Source organism: Euprymna scolopes, chromosome 37 (assembly GCF_053919585.1).
Source record: "Euprymna scolopes isolate OS-2025 chromosome 37, ASM5391958v1, whole genome shotgun sequence".
Lineage (NCBI taxonomy): Eukaryota > Metazoa > Mollusca > Cephalopoda > Sepiida > Sepiolidae > Euprymna > Euprymna scolopes.
This window is the reverse complement of record NC_136518.1, coordinates 52,391,731-52,406,912: the sequence shown is the minus strand read 5'-3', so window position 1 is coordinate 52,406,912 and position 15,182 is coordinate 52,391,731. Positions and strand designations below refer to the sequence as shown.

The 15,182-nt window shown below is 34.5% G+C and overlaps 1 protein-coding gene across 1 annotated transcript; it reads left to right on the top strand.

Annotated features, from left to right (window-relative positions):
* The first annotated feature begins 837 nt into the window (after positions 1 to 837).
* LOC145261162 (large ribosomal subunit protein eL37-like) lies at positions 838 to 14,279 on the top strand. Its single transcript, XM_080119484.1, has 4 exons — positions 838 to 980; positions 10,094 to 10,229; positions 11,044 to 11,128; positions 14,156 to 14,279. Exons 1-4 carry the CDS (start codon positions 978 to 980, stop codon positions 14,235 to 14,237), a joined length of 306 nt encoding a protein of 101 aa, XP_079975610.1. The 5' UTR covers positions 838 to 977; the 3' UTR covers positions 14,238 to 14,279.
* Positions 14,280 to 15,182: the final 903 nt, after the last annotated feature.

Genomic DNA, 15,182 nt, shown 5'->3' with positions numbered 1-15,182 from the left:
AATTTCCCCTACATTTTATCTGTGCCTAAATCAAAACGTAGATTTCATGAACATAGCTTTTTTCTGAGAAGTGCACGCCTGTGGAATTCTCTTCCGTTTGCCTGTTTCCCACCTGACTACAACTTGGATGTCTTCAAGTCCAACATAAACAAATTCCTGATTAATCGCCCTCTTAAGTAAGACGCTTTATCAAATCTCCAATACCAACTATTACTACAATATTATCCCATTGATTATTGTACACAAAATAACCCTTATCCCCGAGTGGCTTCTGGGCCTTGATAAGTGGTGATCCCCACGTAAAAAAAAAGGCCACATACTACACTTTGATCCTATTTACAATGCCTCCCCACAGGACAGAGTTAGACACCAGGGTCGTTTTTTAACGTGAAGAAAGGAACAAAAATAAAAATTGTCTCACTCGTGAAAGATTTCTCCTCCACTGACAGAGAATATGACAAAAAGTCATGGATGACTTAAATATTGCCTTGTAGTGGTAAGTATTTTATATTTTCATATATTACAAACAAACGCTAAAATAATTTTAAAATCCATATATACCTGTTTAGAAAAAATATTCCATTATGTTTATTTTTGTTCATAAATATTATCCAATAAAAATATTATCCCAATTAAAATATTGTGGAAAAAAAAAAATATATATATATATATATATATATATATATATATATATATATATATATATATATATATATATATATAGTGTTATAATGGAATAATTCCAGGAGGAAATCCGGGTATGAGAGCTCAATGTGGTAAACAGAGCAATAACATAAAAATATAACACGGAAATTACATATATATATATATATATTATTATTTATTTTTATTTTTTTCCGTTTCGTTTCAGTTAAGTATTTTTCTATATATTCATTTCTACATTTTAAACCAACCCCAAAAATTACTTCCGGAATCGAGAACGAGGCAACGTTCTTTCCGTTTTTGTTTGCGTCAAAATGGTGAGTTTTATTTTCGGTCTCCGTTATTTATCCTTTATCATCTTTAATGTTTAACGAATAATTATTTTCAATTCTTTTGAGAATTGAATTGTATATGCCTTTATCTTTAAATTTGTATTATTTTGTTACCTGAAATGTCTTTTTTATTTATATAAATTGTGAATGAATTTCTGTATATCATTCATGCGAACCTGGTCAGCATGGACGAACAAGTAGAATTTATATGATTAATACACTGGCACGATCGACTATATTTTCGTGAAAATAAATTAATAAGTTTAAACTTGTCCATTTTACGTATTGTTTAATTATTCGTTAAACATAAAAACTGATTTTATTTGCAATTGAACATTTGATTGTCGCGTGTAAGCCACGTGCAACTTTGGAAAAATACATTGCATTTTTATTCGCTTTAATGTTAAAATCACAAATATTTTTTAAATTTCTTATTTCTGAAACTGGTTTAGATATTTATGATTAACGTTTCTTATTTGTATTCACGTTTTATTAAATTATTTCGCCGAGAGAAGCATGGTAGTTTATTGTAGGGGCACACAAAATACATGATTTATCGTTAAATTCTAGCCAGAAAAGTATTTTAAGACTTAAAATTACAATTATGAAGTTTCTCGATCGTAAAAACAAGTCGGTTATTTTAATATTTATGAAATGGCCAACATTTCTGTTAACTCTCCGTATTTTTTATTTTTTTTATATTTGATAAAATGCTTTTAACCGCCGATTTCTCGAAACTGCACATTAATAGAAAAAAAAGTCGTTTAGGATGTACATGAAATTTGAAGGGTTTATTCGTATGTAAAATTTGTTGGGGAAGATAATGGCAGTATCCCGGAGTTTCTAAAGGGTTGACTGAACAGATTTTCGCCGGGAGGCGAGTTGTTCAGCCACAATTTGTAAAGAACCCACTGATTTGAATGGGTTTTCACAAGAGCCAGCAAAACTAAAATGTGAATTTAAAAAAAAAAATAGTACTTGTGAAGATCGTCAACATATCGATTTTTTTTTTGATTTTTTTTTTTTTTTTTTAAATAAATATGGGGGTTAGTATTACTATACACATAGATTCGAAAAAGTTGTCAAAAAACAAGGGGGTTTGTATTACTGTACACATAGATTCAAAAAAGTTGTCAAAAAACAAATATATAACAAATGTTATCAAAGGCAAGATAAGTTACTTTTCTACCAAACTGGATACATTTTTTGTGTTTTTATTCAATGTAACATGTTTATTCAGCTCGAAAAACATGCAGTGTTTACCGATGTATTGGAAAATTCAAAATGGCGCCCGACGCTCTTTAACATGGTAAGTTTGGGAAAAGGTGTTATAAATAACAAACTAGACAAAATACTATTTAAAAAACACCGGATATGTTATATATGTATATTATGTTACGGTAACATATATTGAGCGAATTTCTAACAGTATTTTGTCTAGTTTATTATTTATAACATCTTTTCCTGAACTTACCGTGTTAAAGAGAGAATCGGGCGCCATTTTTGAATTTTCCAATACATCGGTAAACACTGTATGCTTTTCGAGCTGAATAAACATGTTACATTGAATAAAAACACGAAAAATATATCCAGTTTGGTAGAAAAGTAACTTATCTTGCCTTTGATAACATATTTGTTTTTTGACAACTTTTTCGAATCTGTGTACAGAATACAAACCCCGATTTTTTTTTTTTATTATTTATTTTTTTTTTTTTAAATAAATATGGGGGTTTGTATTACTATACACATAGATTCGAAAAAGTCAAAAAATATAACAAATAAATGTTATCAAAGGCAAGATAAGTTACTTTTCTACTTAACTGGATAATTTTTTGGTTACTTTTTACGACGTGCCCCAGCGTATTATAAACCCCAACGACCCCATGTTAAAAACGGCTTTCGAGATTGGGGGATGTTTATTCCGAAATCCGTTCTTAACACGGGGAGGTTGGGGTATTTATAATACGCTAGGGCACGTCGTAAAAATTAACCGATTTTGTGTTTTTATTGAATGTAACATGTTTATTCAACTCGAAAAACAGTGTTTACCGATGTATTGGAAAATTTAAAATGGCGCCGAACTCTGCTGAACACGGTAAGTTTGGCGAAATGAGTTAAAAATAAAAAAAAATATACAAAATACTGTACTTGTGCACTTTGAACCATGCTGAAATAATGGTGCTATTTTGAAAGTCATTCTTAACATGGGGGAGATGAGGGTGTTTTGTAACTATTCTGTACTTTCAGTTAACATAATATGAAAAGATATCCTAAAACTTTGATTTGACTTGAAAATACTATTTAAAAATAACACAATTCAATAAGTGCACATGCACCTAAAATACTGTTAAAATCCCACCGAATATATCAGTCTATGTCATTGTCACGGTAACATATAGTGAGCGAGTTTCTAACAGTATTTTGTATATATTTTTATTTTAACTCATTTTCCAAAACTTATCGTATTCAGCAGAGTTCGGCCCCATTTTACATCCGTAAACACCGTTTTTAGAGCTGAATAGATATATTACATTAAATTAAAAAAAAAAAAAAACACAAAAAAATTGGTAAAACTATACAAACACCGTGACAGCGAATTAACCCTAACCCCAACCCTAAACCTAACCCTAACCCCTAATCCTAACCCTAACCCTAACGCTGTCACGGTGTTTGTATAATAATACCAAAACCTTGTCCAAAGTATCTCTATAGGTTATAAATGTCGAAGCCATTAATAGCGGAAAGAGAATGTGTCCCCTGTATTCGCAATCTTTAAGATATTAGAAAATGCAATTCCCTCAATGTTCCGTAAAAATTACTTTTAACTGTGAATTTTCGTAATTTTTGTATGTTACTATTTTCGACATAAGTGTTTTTGCTTAAAACCATATTTAAAAATCGATCTAGTCTTCTAATCGGCATGGACAACAAAACAAAATGAGATTTGCCTTATTCAAAGTAATGCATTACATAGATTCAAAAAGTTAAAACAAAAAACATATAACAAACAAATGTTATCAAAGGCAAGATAATGTATGGATTGGAGTACTGCTGTCACATTTGGGCTGGTGCAACTGCAATGGTGCATTTCACTCCTGGATAGAGTCCAAAAGAGAGTCGCCAACCTAAGGGGTCCTGAATTGTCATCTAAACTTCAGCCCCTGTCCCACCAACTAAATGTTGCATCCCTCTGCCTGTTTTACTAGTATTTTAATGGTGGATTCTCTGACGAACTACAAGCACTTGTAACCCCCTCGACAAAAATACCCCCGACACACAGCAAAGTCCCGTCCCTACACAGTTTAGATTCCTAGATGTAAGAAAGCCTATAGCTTCTTCCCCAGAACTGCAGAACTTTGGAATTCTCTTCCGGTTTCCTGCTTCCCCAACTGTACTGATATGCAGATGTTCAAATGTAATACTGCTAATTACCCTACATAGTACCCCTGGAACTTAGGTTCCTGATAGTAGCCCCCTACATCAGAGTGGCAATATGCCTTGTTTGGGGTAAACTGGATAATTTTTTTGTGCTTTTATTTGATGTAAAATGTTTATTTGGTTCGAAAAATGACCAATGTTGAACGCTGTCGGAGAACAAGAAAAGATTTGTTTGTTGGATTTCAAGACATGTTCAAGTCAGGAGGGAAACAGGCGTGCAGTTCTAAGAAAGAACCTTTGGTCATGAAATCTACGTTTTGATTTAGGCACAGATATAGAGTGGGGAAAGTTTTTGACAGTGGTTTCAGCTAGACGGGTGTCTATCGTGAAAGATTGTGGGGGGGGGCAGAGATTGGAGCTCAGACGAGCACCTGCCATGGAAATAACGATAAAACAAAGATAGGCTCGCAATGTCTCTTCTGTGGGAGAGAGGTTGCAGGGAAGAGAAAAGGGCATCCCCCATTAAGCCACAAAGTCTATTTTGTACTCTGTCAAGGCAGGATAGGCTGTTTTTAGCAAGACAGGATAGATAGCCTACTTTTAGCAGCTCCTACCCAGATGTGGCAGCGATATTCCATCCTTGGACGTACTTGGCTTTTATATAGATAGAGAATTGCATCGGTAGTGAGATATCTTCTGGAGCAGTAGAAGGATCCCACCATTTTTCCAGTGACCTTGGCAACAGACTTGATGTACGTGTTCCATTTCAAACCAGGAGTAAAGTTCAAGCCCAGAAGCTTGTCAAAACATGGGGTCTCCCCTAGACGAGAGCCATCCATTTCAATTGATGCCAGATGGGGATCAGAGCGTTAATGATGTAAAGATAGAAGCTTGGTTTTAGATACATTAAAGGTAACCAGCCACCTCTTCCCCTCACTTTACCACGTGCTTGAGATCAGAGGAGAAAGAATCAGAACTTTGTCATTTACGGCCTTTGATGTGTTGCCACAGATAGTCGTGTCGTCAACGAATGATGTAAGGATGTGATTTGAAAGATTATTAATGTAGATCAGGAAGAGAGTTGGGCCCAGGATGGACCCCTGAGGGATTCCAGCATTAATACTGCGGGTCTCTGATTTTTATCCATCAACCACAACTACTCTTATGAGCCTATCAGAGAGAAATTATTTAATGATAGAGAAGACATTTCCAGTTATACCGTAGCTGAAAATCTTGTGAAGTATGCCTTTATACCATACCTTATCGAAGGCCTTTGATATGTTAAGAGCAATTGCCCTAGAAAGGAAGCCTTTCTCAAGAAATTCGCTAATCCTATGAGATATAACAGTTAGCACATCTGCTCTAGATCTTGCAGAACGGAAACCATATTGCGTGTCACTAAGAAGGTTATTCTGCTGAGGTGGTTGACTACTTCTCTATTTATTCCAGCAACTTACTCATGACACACAGGAGACTTATTGATCTGTACTGAGAGGGAGATGACTTATCACCTGAATTCTTAAATACAGGGCATACTGATGAGGTTTTCCAGGGTGTTGGAAAGCACTTCTCCTTAAGGCAACGCTTAAACAGTTTTGTAAGTATGGGGTCAAGTTTTGGTTGAAGCTTTTTTAACACTATAATTGGAATACCATCAGGGCTAGTAGCTTTACTGGAATCAAGATTCTTAATTAGCTTGGCGACCTCACGCACAGATATTTGTATGTTTCCTAGCGTGTTGTGTGTTTTAGGAGGAAATATAATGGCCTTCTTTGCATAGGGTAGAATTAGCTGCAAAGTTCTTGGCAAATAGTTTGGCCTTGTCTGATGCTGATGAGATAATCTCTGGTCCTTTGATAATGGTTGGGATAGAATGCACGCTTCTGTTCAGGATCCTGTTTGTTATTTGCCAAAACTGGTGGGAACCAAGCCGCTGCTCAGCTACTTTGGATTTAACGGACTGAGCCTATAGCTCTCTTGCATTTTTTATTACTCTTTTACAATGGTTGCTGGCGTTCCTAAAAGCAGCTTTAGTCTCAGGGCATCTATTATGTTGGTAGCTATGGAAAAAGTGATTTCTGTGCACAATGGCAGCAGCACATTCTGGGGAGAACCATGGCTGGCTGTTAGGTTTTTTGTTGGAATTTTTTGGATGGTATGAATCGGTCTATGCCTACAATTAACCATTCGGTCAGGTCTGATACTATAGAGGACACATCCTTTTTAAACATGGAATACAGAGGTAGATCAGATATGAATGTACGGAAGCTATCCCAGTCAGCCATAGAGTATCGGTATACAGTATGGGGGAGAGGTATGTCTGGGGACTTATTACATTTCATTTTTATCTTAACTGACACAACGCAGTAGTCTGAGGATCCCAGAGGAGATAGAACGGAACATGAGCATAGCTCAGGGGAAGTTGAGAGAAAAAGGTCCAGAAGGCTTGCATACTGATCGGTAGTATCGAGCACACAGGTGGGCTCGCGAACAATCTGAATGAGGTCATAGGTAATAGCAAAATCATGACAGAACCTCCCCTCATCATCTGTCTTGAGTGGGTCAGCCATTTCATGTTATGGGCATTGAAGTCACCACAAATGTGAATGCTAGCCGAGGGATGTGCAGACAGGATGTGGTCTATTTTCTCAGATATACTCTTAAAGATAGTAACTCCACTGTTGTGGGGGCGATAGAGGGCAAATATAAATGCAGTGGTGTAAGCAAATGCAACCTGGAAGCACATATAAGGTAGATTAGGGTCTTCTCTGGAGATATCCCTGCCACACGGGAAGCCATCTTTAATGTAGGCATATATTCCATACCCATGGCGATCTTGGGGGTCAGATTTAGATGTTAAGTTAGAGTATCTGTTAATTATGAACTCATCTAGGGAATGGTTGGCCCTATTCCAGTTTCACTTAGAAAGAATATATCTGGTTTCAACCTCTGAAAAGTTGGAACATAGACCCCTGATGTTGGAGAAGGAGACATGGTAGTAGGGGTCTACGTTGGAGGATGGGGTTCTAGGTTCATTTGTGTTGTTTTTGTTTTTTCGTGGAGATATTTCATGTTGAGGTTTTGGGATTTGTGGAACAGGTCGGCATACTTGGTTAGAGCAGGATAGAGAGGGAAAGTAAGAGAAAAGGACAGGAAATTTTTTTGTTTAGCACATGATAAAGTAAAGCCGTAACAATTACCCACTAGTATGGCATCGAGAAGAAGCCTCACCAGAAACTACTGTATGGTCCAGAATCCATTCACCAAATGGCAATACAGCAAATTCTCTGGGTGATGGTGACAAAGTATGTGTTTAGAACGTTATGATTGAAAACTGATCCCCGACAATAAAGGTCATAAAAGTTAAGTTTGTAATCAATGAGGTTAACGTGGAAGGAGGTAAATTATGGAATTTAGGGGTTTATATTACTGTACACATATTCAAAAAACAAATGCATAACAAATGTAACATATTTATTCAGCTTGAAAAACATTCAGTGTTTACCGATGTATTGGAAAATTTAAAATGGTTCCTGACTCTCTCTTTGAGACGGTAAGTTTGGAAAAAGGAGTTAAAAATAAAAAAAATAGGCAAAATACTGTTAAAAACCCACCGAATATGTCAGCCCGTGTTATGGTAACATATTCAGCAAGTTTTTAACTGTATTTTGTCTAGTTTTTTTTATTTATAACTCTTTTTCCAAACCTTACCGTGTCTAAGAGAGAGTCGGGTGCCATTTCAAATTTTCAAACACTTCGGTAAACACTGTTATGTTTTTCAAACTGAATAAACATGTTACATTACATAAAAACACTAGAAAATTATCCAGTTAGGTAGAAAAGTAACTTATCTTGCCTTTGATAACATTTATTTGTTATATATTTGTTTTTTGACAACTTTTTCAAATCTGTGTATAGTAATACAAACCCGAATTTACAAGGGGGGGGGGGTCCAAACTTTTTTTTTTTTTTTTTTTTTTTTTAATTTATATATATATATATATATATATATATATATATATATATATATGGGGTGCAACTTTTAAGGAAGTAGGTCCAGCAGACGAGCCTCGTTCTGAAATTCAGAAAATTTAAGTCAAAAACCGATGGAGCTACTGAAAAGTAACCCTTTTTAATGAATACAAACAATATTTTTTAAATTAATTTAATTTTACTTCAAAACAAAATGTAAACAATATATTTTAGAAAATAATTTTAATTAAAAATATATTGAAAACAAAGAAAACATTTTGTAAATAATTGTTGAAAAAAATATTGCAAAGTGTTTACATACCGTGACCTAACATTTCAGATTTTTCAAAACGAGGCTCATCTGCGGGGCCTACTTCCTTAAGTTATGCTCATTTTGGTTCTTATGCAAACCTATTAAGAGATTTGCAGACACAGATGAGTGAATTTTTTCGAGATGGATTCACTTCAAAGTTGCAACTAAATGTTTTTGCAACAATGTTTTTATCTTTCAATTTTTTCATTTTCTTCCTTTGACGATTGAGACGCTGAGTATGGGGCTGCCAACATTACCCTGCTTTTTATTGACACCAACCGAGAGCTCTTTTTAGTATCCTCGTTATTGTGCGATATTACATTTAGTACATCAGCTGTAGATTTCGCAGAACGGAAATCATATCGCTGATTAGTTGTGAGGTGGTTGACCACTTTTTTATTTATCACAGATTCCAGCAACTTATGATGCACAGGACTTTTCCAGAGTATTGAGAAACATTTCTCAATAAAGCAACGCTTAAACAGCTTTGTAAGTATAGGAGCTAGTTCCGGTTGAAGCTTTTTGAGCACTGTAACTGGAATACCGTCGAGGCCTGTTGCTTTACTGGAATCGAGATTTTTGATAAGCTTGGCAACATCATGTACAGATATTTGTATGTCGCATAGCGTTTTCAGTCACAGGAGGAAATACTTGGGGGGGGTGACCCTGATCGCAAAGGGTAGAATTAGCTGCAAGGTTCTTGGCAAAGAGTTTTTCTTTGGAAGATGCTGACGACATTACCTCAGGTCCATTGACGATGGTAGAGATAGAGAACATGCTTCTATTCAGGACCTTGTTTGTTATTCGCCAACACTGGTGGGAACTAAGCAGCTGCTCAGCTACTTTAAACTTGACGTACTGAGAATACGAATCTCTTGCATTTTTTTTGTAACTCTTTTACAATGGTTGCTGTAGTTTTACACCATCTATTACATTGGAAGCAATGGAAATAGTGAATTCTGTGTGCAATGGTAGCGACACATTCTGGAGTGAACCATGGCTGGCTGTTGGCCTTTTGTTACTATGACACTTGGGTGGATTTCTATCAGTATTTTGTTCATTTTATTTTTTTTTTTTACTTTTGAATCATTATTGACACTCTGCCTGTTATTGTCGGTTTAACTTACCAACTCGGCACTACTTGTTTTTCAAACCGAATAAGTTTTAAAGTATGTTAAAACAAAACTTAACCAGGTATGTAGAAAGTAACTTATCTTGCCTTTGGTAACATTTATTTGGATTTTTTTTTTTTTTTTTTTTTTTTTTTTTTTTTTTTTTTTTTTTTTTTTTTAGCGTTTGGATGTAATTTTTGACTCTGGTAAGCCATAACTTGACTATTATAATGCATTTGTGTTTCTAAACTAAAGGAAAGCCTTAATTCCTAAATGTGTTAATGTAGAAATGCAACATTTTGATAATTTTCTTCTCTTTCTAGACGAAGGGAACATCCAGCTTTGGTAAGAGGAACGACAAGTCACACACCCATTGTCGGAGGTGTGGACGTCGTTCATTTCACATCCAGAAAAAAAGATGTGCTTCCTGTGGCTACCCAGCTGCTCGTAAAAGGAAATGTAAGTATATAAGTTTTATTTCTTCTGCCTTTTTTTTTTCCAGGCCAGAGTTCTCCTTTAATTGTACTCTGGGGGTGGAATAAGCAAAAAAAAAAAAAAAAAAAACTTATGTAGGTTTGACCACCACAACTTTATTTACTATGCACTCGATTTAGAAAACAGCCATATTGGAACACAACTAACAAAAATTACTTCGGGGTAATTGCGCCAACTAACTAAAAGTGCTCTTTTGGCAACCACGCATGTAAAGGGCGTTTTTTTTTGGGGGGGGGGGGTTAGTTCGCACAATTGCCTCAAAGTACGGTTATTAAAGCTTTGCGTATCAAAACAAAAGGTCATCTATTAACACAGAAAGCATTTTACCACCGAAGCATAAGAGTCTACCCTAATAAAGGCTCTTTTTTTTCCAAGTTTGATTTTTGTGGATTTAAAAATACTTTTGCATTGCTTCTCACCTTTTTCACACCAAATCAGTTGTCTTTTTTACAGAGACTACTTTGGCTTGAATTTGTACCAAATTACTTAGAGTGCAATATTGAAATGGAGATGGTACATCTTACATGTTATGTGCAGATATTCTAGTTTTTTTTTTTTTTTTTTGTTTTTTTTTATATATAAAATGGGGGGGGGGTATTGCCCATGAATATCTGAGAACAATAACAAATAACTCCTTGTCCTAACAATTGAAATCTTAAATTTTACTTTTTAACGATGCCTAATTTTTTATGTTAATTACTTCCTTTCCTTTTTTAAAAAGTTGTACTCATGCTCCTTGATTAAATCAGAAAATTTATGTCATTTTTTTCTTTTCCAGACAACTGGAGTGTGAAATCCAAAAGAAGGAGGACAACAGGCACTGGCCGGATGAAGCACTTAAAAACTGTCTACAGAAGATTTAAGTAAGTTTTATGAATAAACTATAAATTAACAAATAATCTCATATTGTAATCTGTTGGGATGAGGATGAGAGGGAAGACACTAAAAAAAAAAAAGAAAATACAAACTCATTATGTGAGATGATTTCTTTGAAATTAAAAAAGATTGCATTATATCAATAATCTTCTAAATGTTATTAAAACCTTGTTTTAACTGATTTAAAGCTAACCTTTTACAAGAATAAATATGAACTGTATTTTAAGAAAACAAACATGAATAGCAGTAAAAATTTCTATATCTATAAAAGTGAAAATGTCTGTATGTCTGTGTACATTTCCCTACCAAATAACTCTGTCAATTTTCGGTCTAGAGATTCGAGATTTGACATAAGGAGTATAGAGTTTTGGGGAAATCGTTTTAATCCATTTTCGGCCAGAAATTTGGCTGCAAAGGGGTCAAAGTTCGATTTTACCTTTGAAAACTCTATCAAACTCCTCCATCAACATTGGGTCTAAACACTTGAAATTTTAGATATCGGTTTCTTGGAGATGGCTCTAACTTAATAACTTGATTTGAACCTAAAACAATAAATGTTAAGGGGTCATAATAGGGGTCAAAGTTTTTTAAAAAAATTGACCGCTTTTGTCTCTACCAAATTACTCAGAGAATTTCTGGTCTAAACATTTGAAATTTTACATAAAATGCATTCAGAGATAGGGCAAGCTTTTCAATCGGTTTTGAGTCGAAAATTTGAGCTGCCAAGGGGTCAAAGTTTAAAAGATTTCGCCTTTGCGGTGTCTAGCAAATTACATGCCCAATTTTGGGTCTAAACATTTGAAATTTTATATAACAGGCATGCGGCAAGCATTTTAATGTTTGTGGGCAAAGATTTGGCTGCCAAAAGGTCAAAGTTTAAAGAGTTGGCCTTTGCAGATTCTACCAAACTCCTCCGCCAATTTTGGGTCTAAACACTTCAAATTTTAGATGTAGGTTACTTGGATATGGATCAAACTTTAATTTGATTTAAGCCCAAAACAAATTTTAAGTGGTCAAAGTTTGTTTGTTTTTTTAATTGACCATTTGAAATTTTACATAAACTGTATTCAGACATAAAGCAAACTTTTCATCAGTTTTTTTGGCCCAAAATTTAGCTGCCAAGGGGTCAAAATTTGACCTTTGCGGTCTCTAGCAAACTATTCAGCCAGTCTAAACATTTGAAATTTTACATAAAAGATATATAGACATATTGCAAGCTTTTTTGCGAAAATTTGGCTGCCAGGAGGTCAAAGTTGAAAGAATTGACCTTTGCATACTCTACTAAACTCCTCCGCCAATTTTTGGTCTAAACACTTGCAATTTTAGATGTCGGTTACTTGGACATGAGTCCAACTTTTTAAAATATATATATACACTAGCATGGGTACCCAGCATTGCCTGGGTTGACATGAAGTTCCGTTTGGAACACGCCTGCTATATTAATCATTTTCATCATGGATCACGTGGATACCCCCACAACAATTACAAAAATAAAAGAACGGATAAAAGCATGTAAATGTAATCGCCCCAAAAAAAGAAGTATGTGATACACCCGCCACCAGATATTTCGGCAGAAGGGATACAATGAAAAGAAACTATTCTCCGGATATTGAGACCTGGAAAGCTAAATGTTTCAGGTTTGATTCAATCTAGCCGATGGTAGTCAAGTCAAGGTCTTTTCAAACCTGTGCAAACCCTTTTTACATATAACTTTTGAAATCAGTACTATTTGCACAGGTTTGAAAAGGCCTTGACTTTTTAGCTTTGTCTCTTGAAAAAAAAATCCAGTTTTAATTATTGTCTTGAGAAGAGCTTGAAAATCATGTTCTTTTCATTCGATGATCAAAATACATTCTTTTGAAATTGCATCGTATTATTTCCAATATTATCGATAACAGTTATGTCCCTTTATCACAAAATTATTTGATGTGCCTTCTCATCAGGGCAAAGTTAGACACAGTCGGTTTTTAATGTAGGGAAAATCCAGCTCCCCAAAAAGAGGCACTAAAAATAAAAATTCTCAGTCATGAAGAAAAGAACTTTCTGTGAGTTCATTCCCTATGGACTCGGAAACAGCTTTATGTAATTTCACATGAAAGTATTTTATATGCCTGGCAGTGTTAGGTTTTGTATCAAAATTGATAATTATCGATAATCAAAATAATTCAATGAAAGAAGGAACAGGCAATATTTTTTTTTTACCAAAGTTAACATCTTAAACAACCTTACATCATAAATGCATTTGAGAAATTTTATTACCACACAAGCCGAAAGGCCCAGCATATACAATCAACAGTAGCTTCTTTGATATAGCAGTGGTGTATTCGAAATGAATGTTTATTAAAAGCACTATTGAACCAAGATACGATACTTCTCTATTTGAAACTTTAATTCAAGCCATTATATATATAAAAAAAAATTATGAAATCAATAGCTTCTCTGCAGTGCAATATAGACTATAATATATTGTGGACTGTTACTGCAGAGTGACATGAAGCTTCCTCCCAGTGCACTGTACCTGTTAGAAAACTTGGAAAAAATAAATATATTCTATTAAAAAAATTTTCTTCTGAATCTTTGGATTCAGCATTAAATAGCCCGAAAAGGGTTGATATGCTATAAAATAAAAACAACCAACCAACCCCGTGCACTGTGATGGGTCCCCAACTAGAGCAAGCAATCAATTGATTTGATTGAAAACTGGGTGATTTCAATGAGAATTAAAATATGAAAGGACAAAACATTTGATCATTCAATCCCGGGTAACGTCAGGTCTCCATGCTAGTATGCTATATATTTGTTACAATATGATAATCAATACAAGATTGGGTCTCTTAATGATAAATATGAAATTTGCATAAATTAAAATATTTTTAAGTATATTTTAGTCTGAGCAACACTGGGCATCTTACTAGTATATTATAAATCCGTGTTGATTTTTAAACTCTGTACAATCTTTTGTAAAAACCTTTTTTGTTTATTGTTTTTAATGTTCCTGTTTTCTTGTTTTCCAGGAATGGTTTCAGGGAGGGCCAAATAGCCAAACCACGTACAAAGAAAGGCATGGCTCCATCTGCTGCTGTAGCAACAAAATAAACTGTTAATAAAAAGGTCCTTCTGTAAAAAGATATAACAAAACTTGTCATACTTTTCTTTTTTTAGTTGTCTGGAATTCAATTTAATTTTTTAAAAAATATATACATAAAAATCCTTGTTGTATTCAAAAAATCCCATTAATTGATCAAGTAATTTTTATCCTCCACAATTTTTTGCGATTAAGAATAAATTGTATCCCATTACAAGGCTCATTTTGATCTCGGTAGTTCAAGTTAAATGGGCTGGGACACAACATTCTCACTTCCTTGTAAGAATTTTTTTTTTTTTTTTTTTTTTCCCCATAAAAAAAAACTACTTGATAAATTTGATTGGGGGGTGGGTATCTTTTGGTCTGTGCCAATTAAAAAAAAAATACAGAAAAATCTTCATTATATAGATATGAGACGTTGAATGTCTTAATTGGAAAGTGCCCCAAACAAAAACGCAAAAAGACACTGTTAAAGTTCAGTTTGAATGGGTCTAATTTCTACACATGTTCCGGTCTGAATTCAGCCATAATTATTGTATGCATCAGAGGAGGCTATGGGGAATAAAATGACATACTAACTTGATATTTTGCCAGGATGGCGCTTACTAAGTTATGACATTCAGCGCCTCACATGTACATTATAATGGTTTAAAGATTTGAATGTTTTTAATATTGATACTCTTTTATTCTCTTGTGCATCAGTGTTGATCAGAAATTGGTTGATAGAATTTATGATTAATATTGGGTTTATTTTGCTGACCATCATACAAGTTAAATTTTTCGAGGTGTTTTTCAATTGATCAACCAAACATTGTATGCTAATCCCATGATTTCCCCCCCCCCCCACCTCCATAAAGATTCACAATGAATGATCTGTTGACAGACTAGCTCACTCATGAACTTTTAGACGATGTTCATTCACATGTGACTGATTTTGTCGATTAAATGTGGGTTGG